The sequence below is a fragment of the Magallana gigas genome, chromosome 6 (assembly GCF_963853765.1).
Source record: "Magallana gigas chromosome 6, xbMagGiga1.1, whole genome shotgun sequence".
Classification (NCBI taxonomy): Eukaryota; Metazoa; Mollusca; class Bivalvia; order Ostreida; family Ostreidae; genus Magallana; species Magallana gigas.
In genome coordinates this window covers 4,611,429-4,631,187 of record NC_088858.1, presented here as the reverse complement: position 1 = coordinate 4,631,187, position 19,759 = coordinate 4,611,429, and the positions used below count along the sequence as shown (strand labels likewise).

The 19,759-nt window shown below is 30.0% G+C and overlaps 1 protein-coding gene across 2 annotated transcripts; it reads right to left on the bottom strand.

Annotated features, from left to right (window-relative positions):
* Positions 1-896: 896 nt before the first annotated feature.
* Positions 897-15,637, bottom strand: LOC105342860 (uncharacterized). Of its 2 annotated transcripts, none has more exons than XM_066088547.1 (11): positions 15,056-15,637; positions 7,089-7,205; positions 6,183-6,248; positions 5,916-6,029; positions 5,647-5,751; positions 5,339-5,494; positions 4,641-4,982; positions 4,245-4,406; positions 3,222-3,786; positions 2,662-2,750; positions 897-2,380 (listed from the first exon to the last, which is right to left on the bottom strand). In XM_066088547.1, the coding sequence occupies exons 1-11, from the start codon at positions 15,120-15,122 to the stop codon at positions 2,154-2,156; spliced, it is 2,010 nt and encodes a 669-aa protein (XP_065944619.1). In that variant the 5' UTR covers positions 15,123-15,637; the 3' UTR covers positions 897-2,153. The 2 variants fall into 2 exon arrangements, with proteins under 2 accessions (XP_065944619.1, XP_065944620.1); XM_066088548.1 differs by lacking the exon at positions 15,056-15,637 and adding an exon at positions 8,864-9,179.
* Positions 15,638-19,759: the final 4,122 nt, after the last annotated feature.

Sequence of the window (19,759 nt, the reverse complement as noted above, 5' to 3'; positions counted from 1 at the left end):
GTGTAAGTTTGAAATTATGAATTGTCATGATAAAAACAACATCGTAGCTATAAAGCTGGTTAAAGCCAAAATAATGGCTATCTTGAGTATATAACTAGGTGCTGATAAGTACGTCGCATACATTGAGCATTGAATGGGAAATAGCGATATTGTGTATTCGCTAGATTAAACAGTCAATATACAAGTAATGTCAACGTTTACGATTTTACTTAATTAAATGACTCGTTGTCATCAAGGTTTTAGAGTAGATTACAAATCAGTATTGACAAAAATATTCTAGATGTAATTTATTTGTCTTTGAAATATGCTTACCTCAGCGACTATTTCCATCCGGCGTTGCAGTGTTGGCCTGTATTTTATTTTCATCGAAGGTTTATATAATGCATGGTTCTTTTTAGGCAATTGCATGTAGTTTAAATCACATATAATGTATTTTTTATCTCTCAGAAATACATGTATTGTATGTTCTATCAGTTTCTGTATAAAGTTGCTCTCTGTAAATACGTTTTCAGGACCACAATGTGAACTAGTTTTGTAAACTAATTGTTCTATTCTGTGTAAATAGAGGACAATATTATTATTTATTATTTGTATTTTCAATTAGTATCGTTATACCTAAATAGTACACTCGACGTATAGTGCAAATAATGTTGAGGATACAAAAATGATTTTAGTTTTACAAGAAAAATAAATGTATTTGAGAATTTAACTATTGAAGTTTAAATACAGTTTCTGCTTTATTAATTTTCTCTTTGTAATTAATCCCACGCTAAAAAAATAGAAGATTTTTGTCTTTTAAGTTATTCATGAAGAACAACATGTATTTGTTAACGGTGTATAAAGACATAAACGGTACAGATAACAATTTACTTGCAAGGTTGTTTTTGTGTTGTTAATCATACAGATATGACACTTTTTTCTTTTCAATTTTTAATTAGTCACATTTAGAACATCATTTTCATAAAAAAACAAAACAAAAGAAATATCTCAATGTTAATAAAAACCATAAGAAAATAGGTGACAAATGCTTTGATAATGAGATTACATGACATCAATTAAATAAATAAATATTACAAACAATGTCAAAATAAAAATAAACTTGACAGTTATTCAAACATCTTTAAATTTACTTCTTGTCAAAACACCTTTCCCTTTCATCCACCACAAGCACACAAACAATAACACACACACAATAATGTATAACAAAATTATAAATTGAACAATATTAATTATTGAACGTTACATTTTTTTTAAAAAGTGCTGTCCAACCTCTACAAAAAAGTTATGTTTCTAACTTTTGTCTTGGGCCATTACTTTTAAATGTTTTTATAATCACATTTTTGATTTTATAAAGTGGTCATTGGACTATTATGAAAAAGCAATACTTTGGCCTACCAGCAAACGGATTTTAACACTTCTATTAATATCTTACACAATGAAAAATCCGTTAAATTATTAGGTATTGATATTGATTCTATGCTTAAATGCTATGTTCATATTGCAATATTTGCAAAAAAGCTGCCTGACAATTAAAATCAATGTTTTAAAACGTATTGGTTCAGTACTAACTCGGGCAAACACAACCATCCTATTTTATAGTTTTATTCCGTCAAATTTTAACTTCTGTCCTCTCGTGTGGCAATTTCGCTAAAAGAAAAAATCCCAAAAAATATTTGTAAAAGAGCCTTTCATTTTATTCCTAATAATTTCTAAAGCCCCTTTATATTTTTAATCATAATTACACAAAGCAAAACTGCCATCCATGGAGGTCAGAAAAAGGTTCTCAAATTATACATGACCTTTCTTCAGATATATCGTTTAAATATGACTGTGCCACCATCTGACACGTGTCTTGCAGGTACCTGTATATGCTGTCTTATTCATGTAATTTTATGCTGCAATATTGTGATGTCATTTTATGTTTATAGTGCTGCATGCTTATATACTGTTAATTACATTGTTTGTTAATAATTTCAGTCAAAAGCTCAATAGAGCTTGTGGGTTTTTTTTATCTACGTGCTGACTTTAAATAAAGTGTATCATATCTAACATATAAAAAAACCCTTACTAAATGCAACGACACAGAATTAAAATATTGCATTGCAATACTCTAGCTTGAAAGATATTTTAAAGAGTTCTGCTTTTGTTGTTGACTACACCTGTTTGCAAGTACGTCTAACGAAATTTTCCTTTTTCCTTTTGATATAAAGGGTAGTAGTATTTTCTTCTTCCACTGAAATTCCAATGACTTTTTTAAATGAAACACATTGTTTGCCTTTACATGTTTTTTTCTGTCTCTTAGCGTACACACAGCGGCATGACTTACTGCGCTTTATCAGTCTTCTTATATTTCGTTTTACTTCAAAACGACCTGTCTTACCTGAAATGTAACAATTTAAGAAATTACATTAGTTACATGCTCAAATTTCCCTAGCAATTAGAATTTAGAACAAGATTAGGATTAATTTATTTTTTTGGCGATCATTTAAAATCTTTTTTTTTTATTTAGCAGCTCCTTTCTAATGCTTCTATATAACCCATACAACACAGAGCAATTAAACAGGGTTAAAGACGAATACATAATTGATGAACTAAAGCAAAATTGAATTTAAAAACTCTTTTTAATTCCTACATCTAACTGCAACTTTAATATATGCTTACTTAGAAATTTTCGGCAATATCTCTTCAAATTCATTTTCTTGAGCTTGCATCTACGAGGACATCGTAGACGATACCTTGGCTTCCTGCAACTGTAAACCATTGTTATTTAAAGTACCAATTAATTAAACTTAATATTCAAAATGTTTCCAAGTCAATCACATAATAATATTATATAAGCCATATTCAATTTTTGAGTACTTTAATGATACTTTTTTTTAACATCTCTGTACTAAAATAGGTATCATTGCATTTACTTTTGCTCTTAAAATTATTAAAATTAAGCAAAAAATTGCTTTGTCTTTGCGTTCCTTGCTGAAAAATTTAATGTTACGCAAGTTCACATCAGGGAAAAATTGTTCAGAGTTTTCCCTGAATATTGTGCATTTTAAACCATTTAGTCAATGCTGTCTTTATTGGGTTTTTTACAATTTCAATAATAGTCTAAATTAATTTTCTGAGTAAAAATATTCAGGTCACAGTGTCATTTGCCTAGCTATATTAATTACTAAAAAAAATTCATTCATTAAGATATACGTTTGCAGACACAATTTTTATATTACCTCTTGCCCTTTTTTCGAACACCTAAACAACACACATGTTTTTTGGGATTGTAAATAGAAGCATTTGTATGGCAGCATGGCAATCCGTCTTTTAACGCATTTTTAAACAGTGTTGAGTTGCAACAAAGATCTTTCATAGGATCATAATTCTCTATTCCACATTTAGGACCCAGCATTGACTTCTTTACCACACCATAAGAACACACTTCCGTTTTGGGGTTGTAAATAGAAGCACTTGGATGGCAGCATGACATTCCATCTTTTAACTCACCCTTAAACAGTTGGGAATTGCAACAGAGATCTTTTTTAGGGTCATATTTCTCTGTTCCACATTTATGATCCAGCATTGACAACTTGTTTTCTACTTTGTATTCAATAGTACAAACAAAGTTCACAGAGTCGTAGGTGACCCCACCTTCATGTGTTGGACAGCATCCGTCATGATATGGCTTACTCTTCTGAACTCTTTCCTCTTCTCTGAAGAAGGTTTTATCACAGCATAAATGTGTAGCTTGATTTAATTGCAGTCCCGAACAGCATTTGTCTTCAAATTTTATAATTTTGTCTACAACAAATAATTGATTATCATCTTGTTTTGACCTTACATGAACTTCAAATATAGAGGAAAACTGAAAATATTCAATCTTTTTTATTTTTATTTGAATTTGCAAACAACACGATAACTTTGATCTAAAATGTATCAATTTGCATAATATTTTTTGCATCATTTTATGATGAATAAACATGCTTTTAAGTGTTAATTTTGTATACTCCTTTGTAATGTTAAGTGTTAATTTTGTATACTAGTACTCCTTTGGAATGTTGAAACACAATTTATCCTAAATTGCATTGATTTAGAATGAATGAAGTTAAGAACATTTATGCGAATATCAGTTCGAATTTAAGATTAGCGCTTTTATATAAAACCACGATGTTTATTCTGCAAAGATGACAGAGAGTCAGCAGTCTTCTCAAACTGATAGATGATTACAATAATGCTATTTTGAAAACCGAAATAATCACCTTTGCAACATTGTTGATTTTTTATGTTGAATCTCTTTCCTGAACAGCAGTTTTCCAAACTATAGTCTATGATTTCCTTTCCACAGCAATGCCATGACGCTCCGTTTATTACTTTAAGATGACCTTTACAACAAGCATGTGTCGTGGCATTATATTCCCCCTCTACAAAATAGCCATGTGATCAACAGCGATGACTTATGCATACCATTATTTTTTTTAAATAAAATATGTATCTTTTATAGTTGGAACAAAACAATAGAATGAACGGTATCATTTAGAATATACATGTACACGATTAACATAGCTTAATATTTTAAAAAGCTTTGATCTACTGTTTGCTTTATTTTTGTCTGTAAACGTCATTGTTATTGTTTATAAACCTGTAGAACGACATACCGGGTTCACACCATGAGTTGTATTTTGTCACTATGTGGCCATATACACAGTAATGCGACCTTTTATCGAATATCATAGAACCACAACATCGCTGAGTTTTGTTGTTTGGATGTAAGGTGGTGCTCCCACAGCATACACTCTCTCTGGTGTCATATTTTACTCCATTACATTTACTCTCGTGTAAGTCCAAAATCTCTTGCTTGTTAAAACAATACTGTAAATCTCTATTGAATGTACGATTTCCACAGCAGAGAGATTTATTGGACCATTCGTAGACTTCGGATTCGCAGCACATGTCTTTATCTAATGTGTACGGCTTCGATCCACAACAGCTGTATTTGTCTAAAATTAATTTTATTAAATTGATGAATTAATTTTATATTCAGGAATTATTTTAAAAAGATGGTTAGTTAGTTACATTGGTATTGTATTCTAATGTGCACCATTTTCTTTTAAATCATTAGACAAAGCAAGGAGGTTTTTTTAACTCTCTTATGAAATGGTTGAGACTTAATTATCAATTAATTGCCATTGTAACTAAGATAATAAATTTCATTTCTGCCCGCATAGTATACAAAATATTATTATATAAAATTTAGGTAGATATTAGCATTGAGATTTTTCTGTTCTTTCATGCTAGAGGGGCATTCTAAGAAAAGTTTTGATATTCCTTTTAAAAAATATGTTATATGTAATACTTGGATATTTGTATTCGTAGAGACGGCCTTTGCAGCACAAACTTTCTTTACTATTGTATGGACTAGTACCACAACACTCCACTGATTCATTAAGCACAGATCTAGGTCTTAGTTGTCCTCCACAGCATAACTGGGTTTTTTTATTGTAGACAGCGTCTAAAATACAAATATGGATTTATTTTAACTATATAAAATATTTCTATACTAATTAACGTTTCATCTAAGTATTTCTTGTTTGATTAAAACATAACCATCATTCATGAATCATTTGATTTCTCAAAGTATTTCGAGATGTATTTTCCACTTACTGTCGCAACATGAAATGTCAACATTAAATGGATACAAGGTTCCGTTGCAGCACATGTTTTGTTTAGGGTCATATTTGTTTGCAACACCGCATACTCTCAGAAACCCTACATTTTCAAAAAATGTTTGATCTATCAATCATCTGTCCAACAAAATCTCACACGCAATTTTCTAGGTTTATAAGCGATTTGATATTCAGAATTTGAGATATAATGTCAAAAGTTTGTAAAAATTCTTGGAGAAATATCGAGAGTAATCGTATAACACTCACGTTTTGCTTTGGTGTCATCTGAAACTGTTGTCCTGTCCAGATGACTGTTGGTAAATAAGTCACCATTCTCCTTTTTTAGACGGTACACATTCGTCCCACTGCAGTTATATGTGTCTGCAATTTTTTTTCCAGAGATGTAATAATTTAGGCATTTTATATTAAATAGAAATAAATTAAAATTAACTTCTTTTTTTTTAATTATGTACTTACTTTTAAAAAATAAAAAGTTTAAAAGAAATGACAAAACAGATACGTGTATATCCTTACCGCGACTTTTGTCAGTGTGGAGGACACCATCACAGCAAAGCTCCCATCTCGTGTCATAAGTCTGATCTAAGTTTTGTAGAAATATGTCTGCTTTTTAACCACGTAAATTTTATAGTATAAAAGTAACATATAATGATTACGTATTTCAAATTAAGCATACTAAACATTGTGAAAAAAACAACAATTAAACTTTAAACCTTTGAACTGCCATTAATATTTTTCACTTCTTAGGTAGCAAGGGACAGTTTCGGATAAATTTTCAATATTTTTGTAAAATTGAGAGTTGCTGTACTTGAAGGCTTATGAGTGTTGCTAAAATTCATGAAATGATTTTGAATGATTATCATTAGGTAGAGGGGTGTCTCTGTTTGAAATTGATATGCAATATGTAGGCCCCATATGTTAGATACATGAGAATCAGAAGTAAAATGCGAAACCTGCGGTTATGACTGTTGTGTTGACTTTACACAGTGAAATTGCAAATTACAGACTGGAGGTAAAATAACACAAAAAGTAGGTGGATGGGACATTGTAAACTATACACCGGTAAGTTTATGACATGTGATAGTGCAACTTGACGCGGTACGGAAGGTCAACCCTTTGCAGGGAATTAGCTGGGATAGGTCTCAAAAGCTGAAAAATCATGAAAAATTAGCAATATATGAAAGGGTCAAAATCTCATAAAAATCCAGTATGTAGAGAATTTTACAGGTTTGACTAGTAATTTTTTTCAGAAATTGGTGATTGGCTTTATAAAGAGTAAATTAAAGGTATTTGTGCTGAATGGGAACTGAGGAAATTCTAGTTACAGAGTTCCGAAGACATGCATCCCTTGGCTACAATGAACTGTCCCGTGCCACCTTATTAATTTCTTGCCCGTTATGGTATCCATTTGTGAATTCTTACCTTTACAACACTCAATAGAATATAAGCTATCTAAATTGAGTTTTGACGTCACAGTTCCGTTACAACACGTTTCTGTTGAACTGTCGTATTCTTTATTTCCACAGATTAAGGCAAAGGCTATGAATAAAATAATGAAAAAATTAAAAATATAGCAGGCACTGATAAATTCATACAAACCTAATATAAACATATTGCATGGTTTATTATTCCACTGTCTACATTCGCCACTGTGTGTGTTTACTTGAATCGTTTTAAGGTCAACTAACGCTTACGTTATTTGTGAAAAAAAATTTATCTCTATTTCTTTTAGAAATTATTAACTGCTTCATGTAAAGTTCGTTTTAACATTGAAAAATAACTGTTAAGCTCATGAAAATAACAGCTTAGAAGTTTTGACAAGTGGCAGTTTAGTCAGCGGAATAGAGGCAAAATAAGATGAAATTGTCTATCTGTGATAATATTTACATTTTCAACTGTCTTTGTATGTGATAACAATTCGAATCAGTTTTGAAGCCTTTAACCCAATAATTTCATTAAAGATGAGTGACACGAAATGGACGTGTCTTATAGCATAACCGATAAACGGTATTGGCTGCGCAGCGTAGTAATACATAGCACGTGCTTCATAAACAATAGTGGTTTTAAAATGTTGTTTTAAACTGTAAATGTTGGAAATGATATAAATATAAGTAATAAGGAATCATTCGTTGAATATTATAAGGTGATAATTTTGGTCGGAGCATGGTCAAATCTATCAAAAGGCCCTTCGGGCTTTATTGGATTTGACCACATCCCGACGGAAATTATTGCCTCATAATACTCAAAGAATGATTCCTTAATTCTTAATTCTTATCCACTGGACTCAACACAACAGTGCTACTTTGTCTTTTAAATCATGTGAAAAAAGAAGTATGGCAATGAAAATGTATGATGTTTTTTATTTGAGATAAGACATGACTTTTTATGTCCTAATTATAACACCTGTAACATTTGATTTATCAATTTGAACGATCCCTGCTGTAATATACATGTACCATTAATATATAATGAACTAATAGTCTAATAATAGACATGGGATTTTTATTCCTATTAATACCGGTAAAACCCTACAGTTCATGAAAAAAAGTTAAAAGGTACATTCATCAACGTGACGCTGAAAAAATGTTTACTTGACCATTATTTATTATTATAAATTTGTTTAAACTTCTATGGAACAAAAGACAAAGAAATATTTGTAATGTTTTGAATTAATAGAAAATGAAATCATCAATTGTTCTTAAATCCCTTGTCGTGATATCATAGTTTTGATTTGTAAATTTTTTTTTAATTGATTTATCGGTCATGAAAATGGCTTTAAGCATTGAAACAAATGTAATTCTCGCCATCTGCTGTTTGCCGTTGTTTTGATTAATTTCGTTCAACCTAAACGTACACAATTCTCTCGGTTTACAATATATACATCGACCATTTACTTATTTATTTCCATTTTCCTAGACAAAATCCATCCCTATATCTTTAATATATCTATAATTACTTGATTCAGTCTCTTTTTGGGGAAACCGATTTGTGATATGATATTTAAAAAACGAAATATCATAATTGCACTAAAATTGATACAAAAATCTTGATTTTGTTATTTTAATGTATTCATGATTAAATGCGATGTTGAGGTAACAGTTTTAATATCATTTATCAATTTTAAAAGTACAACTTAAACTGATAAACCTATTTGTACGAATTTGAAACCTTTATAAAATTGTAAATATATGACTTACCTGTATATACTTGTAAGTATATAATCCATACTAAAGCCATTTTAAAATTATCTTATTCAATGTGTGTCACCAACTCCATCGAATACAGAAAGTCATAGTAAATAAATACTTATCTTAATTTAGGGACACGTATTCTGGCTATTTTAAAATATCTGCGAGGTGTCATCAATATAACCTGTATAATTTAAAGCATGTGTTTTTCTGAAAATTTTGGATGCATGCCCTGCTTTTTTAATTGCAACAGCTTGAGACAGTACCTCGATATATCATTCATTGTTTTCGTTTGTATTGATCATGGTTTTGTTACCTTGCTCATCGCGCATATATTCAATACAGTGGCGTCGGAACCAAATTGAAAGTGGGGGGGGGGGGGGGGGGGGGGTAAGACTAATCCTCAGATATCTTAACAAGCCAAAAAAAAAAATTCCCAAATTTTTCCCCCCGAAATCTTGAAATTCCTAATCCGGGGGGGGGGGGGGGGGGGTGTACTATACCTATGACTGCAACATCTCAATATTTCAACTATCGATGGATTGTAACGGCGTTATGATATACCCAAACTCAAACAAGGACAATGAATGTAGTATGAAACCAACTTTTCCCCTATCAGAAATATACACATGAAAAACTAGGATATCAATTAACAACATAAAACCGTGAAAGCATATGCACAGATTAAAATTCCAAAGGTATTGTATTTATCTTAAAGAAATCTGACATCCGTTAATACAGGGTTTTTTTTAAAGTACTTTCAATAAATTTTGTATGAATAGATACTATTCCTTAATTATTTAGCAGTGTTAAGTTGATTAAAATTGACAATATAAGTTTCATTAAGAGTACGGGCTGCACTGATTGACATCGGATGTTTAAAATTTATTTTAAAGAAATTTGACATCCGTTAATACAGGGTTTTTTTTAAAGTACTTTCAATAAATTTTGTATGAATAGATACTATTCCTTAATTATTTAGCAGTGTTAAGTTGATTAAAATTGACAATATAAGTTTCATTAAGAGTACGGGCTGCACTGATTGACATCGGATGTTTAAAATTTTCTAGCAACATTTCATCTACATGTATATAAAGGAAAAAATGACTGATCTGATATACATGTATATGTTACCGATCGACAACAATGATAATTTACGTACTTGATGAAAATAATTACGGTGCTTTGACACATGAAAACAATTTTTATGTATCAATAAAAAATCTTCTTTTTAAATATGTTTCACAAAACAGACTAAGACTCTTGGTATTAAAGATTACAACTTTTATCTATAAAGTACGATAATCATTTCTTTGGGAATTTCAAGATTTATTCAACATTTTAAGTAATTAACTTTTCACGTGTTAGCTTTTTTATGCAGTTCTTTTGTTTGCAATATGGTTTGTGTAGTTTTTTATAGGTCTATGTGTATCATTTTAAAATCATCCTTACTGGATATTATCCTCTTTTGTTTGATTGGTTGCTTGTACTTATATAATTTTCTTCTCTTCTGAACTTTACAGGATTTCATTACAACACTTTTTTCTGTGTTGTTGGAATATCGAAACAAACAAGCTACATTATAGCTTTAGAATAATCAGAGTTTTTTAAAGAGTCTTTAAGCGAACAAGCTAGATTAGATCAATACAATCTTATACCTCGAGAAAATGATTGATCTTATTTATACTCCAAAATTGATAAGTAGGTTAATAATCTAACAACAATAGGAAGCATTGTGATTCAAATAAGATCAATAATTATATCGAAACAAAAGATTTAACTTACACTTAGTCAGATTACTTTTTTTAAACTTTGGGCAATTGTAAAATATAAAAAAAAATTAAACTACTATAACACTGAATAACTAATATGTAAAACATCAATTAAATTTTAACATATAAAAGAGATCGGAAAAACCACTGTCAGATAAGATAAAAAGTTAAGAGAGAAAAGTTTACAGCTGCGAATGGAATAAAATTTGTTAAACATTCTTTAAAGGCCACACAATATGCCAATTCCACAAAGTCCGATTAACATTCTTCATAAAGTAATACCAACTAATCACTATCTGTCAAGTTTTGACCATTTTTGCAGAAGTCATAAAATTTAAAATTTATGTTCCCCTTACCCCAAAGATGATGCATATTTAATTGAAAGAGAATTGGCCATGTAGGAACAAAAACCACCTTTACTGGGTCACCTGAATGACTCAGGTGGCCCAAAAAAGGTTTTTTTCATGACTGAATGTATACTATCTAAAAGACAAAATAAAAGATTATTTTCAAATAATTTCCTTCATATGATTTCCAAAAATCAACTTCCACTGTCTGCGTACAAAATGTATATGTTGGGTCGTTTATGTATATCTTCCCTTCTATGATTTTATAGTTTTAACGATGGGTATATGTATTTTGTTGTTGTCCGATGTTAGTTTTAAATGAAATCGTGATATTTTTGAGTATTTTTTCATCAATATTTTTTAATTAGACTGCAATTGAACACTTTTCGATTTAAGAATAATTTGGTTTGATTTCATATATTGAATAAATGTCTTTATCATTTCAAGTACAAGCAGTAGAGGGTTTAAGTCAGGAATTGAAATGAAAGATCTTTTTTAGTCTAAAAATAACATTTGTAGATATATAATGTAGTTTGTATAAGAAATAAACAAGACAATCACATTTTAGTATAAAAACAACAAAATAATAAAACAAAAAATAATTCAAAAATTTTAACTTATTTTAAAAAGAACAAACAAGACAATTTAGAGATAACAAATATTCTTTTTTAATTTCAAAAAATTTACATATAAACAGATAAATGTCGAGTTTCAAATTATTGAATGAAAACTTGATTTTATATTATCACATAGAATATTGCATTCTAAAACAAATCGTGACTTTATCATAAAGAATTTCAGTGATTATTTCCTGCTGCAAATCTAGTTTAAGTTGATCTTTCCCTAGCGTAGGATAATTTTTCATATTTAATTGGGTCGGATGAAAATATCTAAACTTGGCAATCGGTAACAATAACAGCGTTTTAAATTTTCACATTTGATCACCACTCATTTTGTTCCAAGGGAAATCCGAATATGCAATAATTATTGTGCAGTAAGAAGGAACTGATAGCCTATTGTCTCTTGTATGATATGTATTATTTGGAATCAAAACGTGCTGATGTTATCTTAAGTTATGTTGTTTGTTTGTAACGTAACATAAAATGGCACACAAGGGCAGTGTCTGTTCTGATTTTTTCCTCATGAAAAATACTATAGAGTTCATTTTTAATAATCATTTAAATGCATAAATGCTGTTTTACAAACATACTAATGAAATACCTCTTACACTATATTTTGGATTCATTTTTATTTCAAATAAAATCACTCCAAATTGTGATAGCAATAGTTAAACTTATTGAAGTATAAATGAAAACAAATATCAACATTTTATTTTTCAATTTCTTTTAACAGTTATTAATATTACCTTTATGGGTCCTGTGTAATTAAAGACCTTGTGTTTGCGACTAAATTGGAAAAATACTCATAATTTTAAGTTCATTTCAGTAAAATGTCATTACAGAAATTGATACAGATGTGAAATAATCGTTTTTATTTATATTAAATGTAATTTGTTCTTAGTTATTCCATGTATATCTGTAAATTTATGTTCTTACGACTTTTCGCAAGCTTTTTGTAAAACACAGCCGTGAAACTGATCAATATTCTTGATTTTTAATCGAGATTCAACACTCCTTCGTTTTCTCTCTCTCTCGTTACATTTATTATCTTTTTTCACTTAAAAAAAGATATAATGAACATATTAGAGAGAATATTCTATTTGAAAAACATTAAAACAAGTAGGTAATAAAGTGGATTAACTTAGAGTTATACCGATAAATGGAGAGCGGCTATGATTCTTTGACCCTGCCCTTTTTTAATTGGATTGTATTACAATCAAATTAATCTAGCAAAAGTAACATCTACACATCATTTAAACTTCTTCCTTCCTCTCTTTAGTGTCATTCTGTGATAAATAATTTGTTAGACAAATAAGTTTATTTTCACAAATACCATCTGTAACGGAAAATATTTCAAAGGATATACATGTTTATCCTTTATGTTTGTCCTACCTCAAAATCTATATTCTAACAATTTTAAAGTCAGCCATTGAAATATTTTTGGCGATTTCTTGTGTGTTTTCATTATGCTTGAAAAAAAGTCTTAACTTCACATCAAATGTTATGAACATTATCTTTTAAATTTTGACTTTAAAACAGAAGATTATTGACAGATTACTAAATATGAAAATTATATTAAGAAAGCTGGGTTGTCAACAAAGAAGATGGGTGGATAAGGCGTGTAAAATGCCCATACGCGGTCGGACAGGCTACTGAAAAATTAAAGTATCAATAAATCTGATGGGTTTTTTAAAAATCATTTAAAACAATATAATATTTAACGAATCATTGAGTTTCAACCTGTAGGTATGTTCAATACTTGGAATTTGTTGACTCAAACAGGCGTTTACGTATCAAAACCTGCAAATACTGTCATTTTTTAGAACTTCAAGGCATTTTCTTTTATAGAGTGGGTCTGTGCTCCATATTTTTCTCATAATCTAATTAAGGTCTACTGGAAAACAAACCGATTTCAATCAACAAAAACGTTTAGAGATGAACCACTATACATTAAAAATATCATTTTGTATCCCAACAATTGAACGTTTTGAAAAAATAATACAAGTCCGGTAGTTCGTGGCCTTAGTCACACATACTATTTAAAAAGCCCACTTTGTTGTGTCTGAAATGGCTCAGTGGTTAGAGTACCTGGCATATGCTAACCTTATATATCTAGGGTTTTTATGTTACGGGTTCGATACCACCAAAATTTCCTTTTTTCTTATTTTTTGTTAAATATATTAAAAACTGACTATAGATAGAAATTTTGCATTTGCAAAGTTGTATTATAATATATTTGAATAGATTTATTTGGGGAAAAATAAATTCTAAATTGTATTTCACCACTAAACAGAATGGGCTTTTGCGCCATCTTATTCCCCCATCTTCTTTTCCATCAGACCTACCTTAATATTTCAGAGATGATTTTTTGGCAATAAACTGTTCTTTAGAAAAGAAATATTTCAAATACTTTAGCTTTAAAATTGAAGATTTACAATTCTCAGTGTCTTTTTGTAATGTACAGTCCAATAAATTCAAATGACGTATTGTTGGGGCGCAAGCAGGGTAAGCAAAATTAAAATCTAAGAAAATCACATAAATTGTCAATATTCTCTTATTTAATCGTGCAATGATTTTAATTAGAAGGAATCATTCTTTGAAAATTGTGAGGAGATAATTTCGGCTTTGTTGGACCACGCCTTGACCGAAATTATCACATCATAAAACTCAAAGAATGATTGCTTATTACTTAAATATTATCTCTATCTTTTTGCAAAACTCTTTTTCTGAAGACGATTGTTATAGTCTTGAAATGGCCACATCCTCTTTAGTTATTTTGTATGTATTCTGTATGTCTACAAAATTGGCAAGATACTTTTCAGCGTTTATTCGTTTATCAACCCAGTATTCTGTCTTCATTCTCTACCCTTTTTATTAAATAAATATCATGTACAATATTTGAAGTATTTGATCGATCCAATTATAATAAACCTAACATGAATCACTATAGTTTCATGGTAAATCTTAGAACTTTAACGAGAGTGACAAATCAATCTGCTTGACCAAAACCTGGCATACGTTAAACGAATGGCTTTCAACTATGTGTCTTTAATTTTTCCATAACTCCAAAGTACAAGAGCACATTTGAAATTGGAAAATAATATCAGCCCGTTAGCTTACTAACATGAAGCGAGTGATTGAGAGTATATTCATCACTGACTTAAATAATGAGTACGTATACTGTACATATAAATATCACATCATTTTGTCTCATTTCATTTTGAGATAAATATAGATTTGTTATCATTTGTTATTTTCAATATAATAAGGAAAGACAATTTGAAAATGAAATAAAATATTACATGACACAGTTTGTATAACATATGAATATTTACAAATGTGTACAATCTTTCATTCACAGTAAGTCCTCCATTATCAAATGAATGATTAATCTCTATGAATGATGTTTATCGCGGAAAAATCATAACCAAACAAACAGAAACTAACTAAGGAACAACTTACCTAAATCAAACATCACCAGTAATGCCAGAACAAAAATACTCAAAAGTCTCATAGTCGGATTCAACATCGGTTAAGTGGATTAATAGATTCTACATTAGCATGGCGCTGTATCTTTTATATATATATATAAGCTTTTGGAATACCAACTTGATATATATAGATAACCCCGTAATTTTGGACGCGGGTGTCATTTAAACGTAATATATTCTGTTTTTATTCCAACCGAGGTAAGACGTTACCGGAAAAAAGACACCCATTCCGCCCCATAATCAAATGTGTTGATTATGTCAGAAGTTTAAGGAAGTACATCCCACAATTAAACATATTTTGTTAAAATTCATCTATTGAAATATGCATTTGTTTTTAATTAAATAACCATCTATACAACTAGAGTGATATTTGATAAGTTTGAGCATTGTTCACTTTGTGTCTAATTTGACAACTAGTTTTATTTATTGAAATATATAGATACGAGGGTTGTTCGGAAATTATTGAAACAACATGGATATTTCCCTTTCTAAGTGACGAATTAGGGTATAATTTGGCATGAACATTGAAGAAACCATAACAAATAATTAAACAAAGTAATATTTAGAAAATGCTTAATATTTTGTTTATAACGGTAGATAACAAATCGGTGGTCGGGTACCTGGCGCAAGCATAAACTCGAAGAATAAGAAAACTAAACCATTGTCTATCTAAGTGTCTGAAAACTTACAGTTTATAATAAAAGAAATCAGATTATATATGTTCATATTGCTTTTTATTGTGATTAAGTTTCACTATTGTTCGAGTTGAAATATGGATATGGTACAGATATATTTACTAAGCAATAGAAATCTGACAACGACGGTATATTGAATTTTGACGCGCCGCAGCGAATATACATCAAATTGGTGTAAATTTCGGAAAAGAACTTTTTCAGGCCATCTAATTGCTTTAACAAAAAATATACGATGGCAAGAAATAAAGAGCTTCAGTTTATTGGGTTTTTTTTTCATATATTTCTTTGCTAGAATTCAGACACTCAGTGACTAAATATCACGTACTTTTTACACACTAACTGGTGTCAACAATTTTAAAATATGTACACAGAATTACTGTTAGAGATATTTCACAGTAATCTGACTTTTGGTTAGAATTAACTCGATTTTTTTCTTCATAAAACCAAGAATGGAGATAATATGCAAATGTTGACATCTTAAAATGTAAACAAATGATGAGACATGAAGAATTAATTCTTATTTCCCTCTGTTTGTTAAGTGTTTAAAACATAGGATCAACGAGAAGCGTTAAAATGACGTTGCAGTTAGTTTGTGGTTGCGCCGGTTCACTGGGCGAAGGCAAGTTGGTCAGTTAACCAGGAATGATCTAATCATGCCATGGACATGGTGTAAGTTTTTTGCAATTTCAAGGGTTTATCTTTTTCCTCAAGGAAATAAGAGTAAATGTCTCAATAATTTCCGAACAACCTACGTACATTTAAAAGTGATTAATAGCAGAAAATATTCCTGTATGTGTCCTTTCCTATTACAGATGTGCATTTAGCATTGAAAAATGAACATTCTATTGTCATGCGTAATTCTAATTTGTTACACAAAATTATTATAATGTTTGATGTAGTATTTTCTTATATGTATATTTACAAATTAAGACTAGAGTAACAGGATAAAATAAGGAGAAGGAAGGAAAAATTGGATTAGGCAAGAATAAGGACAAATGAAAGTTTAGTGAGAAAATTGGTGTAAAGATTACGCAATTAGTAGACACTTTCTGTACTTAAATTAAAAGATCTATAACAAAGAACAATAAATCAAAAGTATCTTGTAATGTTAAGATTTTTCTTTCATATATCCATATAGCAGATTATAAATGTATAAATGTGACCGGTATATTCATGTTACTCCAGTTATAAAGTGTCATCTTTACCATTGTTATACCCCTGTAAAACAGTTACTATATAACTCTATACGAAAAAAAGTCCAGCATTTTGACTGTTGGACTGGAACTGTTAGATTGGAACTGTTAAAATCGACTGTTAAAAAAGACTGTTGACCGGTGACGTCACATTCCGCGAAAACGTGTTATTGATCAGAAGGGGTATAACAAAACAGTTGTTGACTGTGTCTCGGTCAACAGTTGATCTGTCGGACCGGCTCGCAAACTGTTGCCCGCGGCCTTCGGCCTTGGGCAACAGTTTGCGAGCCGGTCCGACAGATCAACTGTTGCCCTCGACCCCAGTCAACAACTGTATAATGTTACCCGGTGATCTTAATTTAGATCAGCATCTAAATTACAACAAATATTTCGCAGCTCAAAATATCATTTTAATTGTTTATGGTTTCAGAATTTGTGGCAAAATAAGATTTTCTAGCAATTTCTGTATAGTTTATCATGAAAAGTAATATGTCTATTTTTATGAATCACTTATTTAAGATGCCATTTTATATAGTGAAAGACCAGGAATGAAAAGTCTTGAGTCAATAACAAGAATATTTTGGTAAACTTTTATCAAGTTTTCTGAAATATGATGCCGAGCGAAGCAAGGGTAAGGTAAAGTTTAACACCATACTTAGTACGTGTTTCACACAAAAATATGAACTTTTTGTGCGTCTATGTGTAATTTTGCATCTACTTTGGGTTAATTATCATAAGATCAAGATTATCTTTAAAAAAAAAATTATCTTATCAAATTCAAAAGAAGGGCAACTTTATCCACAGCTTCAGTGGTGATTGGTAAAATTATTCCCTCTGGCAAATTTACCTGTATCCAACACAACTGTCTCAAGTGAGTAGTTTTCAAATCCAAATTTGAATACCATTTTTAAGATTTGGTTATTTAAGTTAATATGTCTCTCTGGGAATAGATGATAAGAAAAACACTTGTTCAATATTTTTTTGTCGATGAAATGTGTGAGGAAAGGATGGAACAAGCTTTTCATCTCAAAATGAGTTATCATATATAAAAGACAGTTCATGTTTGATAGTTTAGTGATACATGTATATAAAGGCAAGATTTATTTGGTCTGCTTTTGCAATGAATGTATTAGTCTCTGTAAAGTATTGTCATTATAAGAAGTGGGTTGACGGTTGTGATCAGTTTCAATAGTTTTCCCAAAACATTCCACCAAAGAATAATGTATATTTGGTTAGCAATTTATCAATCAGCATTATTACAAGGATCTTATTGTCATTTCAACCTCATTGCTGGCTTGTACAGTTATATGTTTATAGCCTTCATTCGTTCAAAAAGGCATTTGTTGGTTATATTCTTCACCAGGATGAAACAATGATGGCTAATTAACAAAAAAATTGCCAAAGCACTGCTTATGGTTACAATATATCAACTGAGCCCTGAAGTATGGCCTTGGTGTGTACGAAGTCGATTGATATTAACAAAAATCCTTATTTTGAGGTGTGTACTAACAATTCTTACGTATATGGTGTCGTTTTTATACTGATATGTCTGTCTTATAAAGCGTTGTAGTTTACAATTATTTACGCAAAAATTTATAATCTATTAAAATAAGTAAATGTTTATACATTTTCATGAATAGTATTAAACATTTTATATATATTTTGTTTATATACAATTTTAATTTTAAAGAAAAATGTTTATTTTAAAGAAAATGAAAATTTTTTCAGATTTTTTTTATTGGCAATTGTTTGTGCAATTAGGTTCATATTACTTGAAAGACATTTACCAGAAACACTTATGTATTTCTACGTTTGCTTAAATAAGCAACAATTATCTCAATCATTGATGAATTGCCGATTGTAAGAATAACTTTAACTAAAAATATGTTGTTCCTTTTTGTTTGTTTGGGTTTTTTGTTTTGTTTTGTTTTGGGTTTGTTTTTTGTTTTTTGGTGGGTTTTTTTTTTTGGGGGGGGGGGGGGAGTCTTTCAGAAATGATAAAGATATTAAAAAGAAATATTAAACTATCAAATTTGTAAAAAAAAAAAACCAAAAAAAACCATACAACATATCATATTTCCAAAGGATATGTTAAAAGATAATATGATAAAGTTTATCTTTCCATAGGGTACTAAATAAATTCACTGATGCTATACATGTAATCAATAAAATTTGGTTAGTTCTAAAAAGTTGAATGCAGTTGAATTTGGATAAAAGTTACAATTATTTTACTTTTATCGCCCATTTCATAAAATGTCGAATTTTACATTAAAATCAATGGAAAAGATGTGGTTTTATGATATCTTATCATTTATTCGATATAAGTCTACGTGTTTCATAATTTTAAAAAAATGGTAATGCAATGAGCCGCTATTTTTATGTCAGTTTTTAATATAAAATTGTTATTAAATTCCTAAATGACGAATAAAATAATGGTTTGTGCAAGGAGTATCTTATGGGGAAAAGCTATTTGGAAGCTCTGATTGAAGCAAACTATTGATGGAATTTCTGAAGAAAATAAGTTTTATATATATTATTAGAACTAATTCGTACTCACCCGAGTGTTGACTCTCCAAGAGTACCTTGCTACATCTACGTCTAAAGGCTCTCTGGTTCTACTTACCACTGTTGTATCCTTTAGCACTACTTTATTATCAGATCTTTTAAATTACTTCCTATTCATTTTCTTTGAAACAAATCTTCCTTGTATGGTAGCGTCATTATTCTACGAACATCTAGGTGGTTCCTGGTACTAATGATAGAACTTGACAAAATCAATTATGAATT

What these genes read in the sequence shown, in the direction of transcription:
- LOC105342860 (XM_066088547.1), bottom strand. Translation starts at nt 15,122, where the DNA reads ATGTTGAATCCGACTATGAGACTTTTGAGTATTTTTGTTCTGGCATTA. An exon ending in CCACACTGACAAAAGTCGCG is followed by an intron (nt 6,030 to 6,182) that starts GTAAGGATATAC and finishes AAAAAATTGCAG; the next exon opens with ACACATATAACTGCAGTGGG. An exon ending in TGACATTTCATGTTGCGACA is followed by an intron (nt 5,495 to 5,646) that starts GTAAGTGGAAAA and finishes TTTGTATTTTAG; the next exon opens with ACGCTGTCTACAATAAAAAA.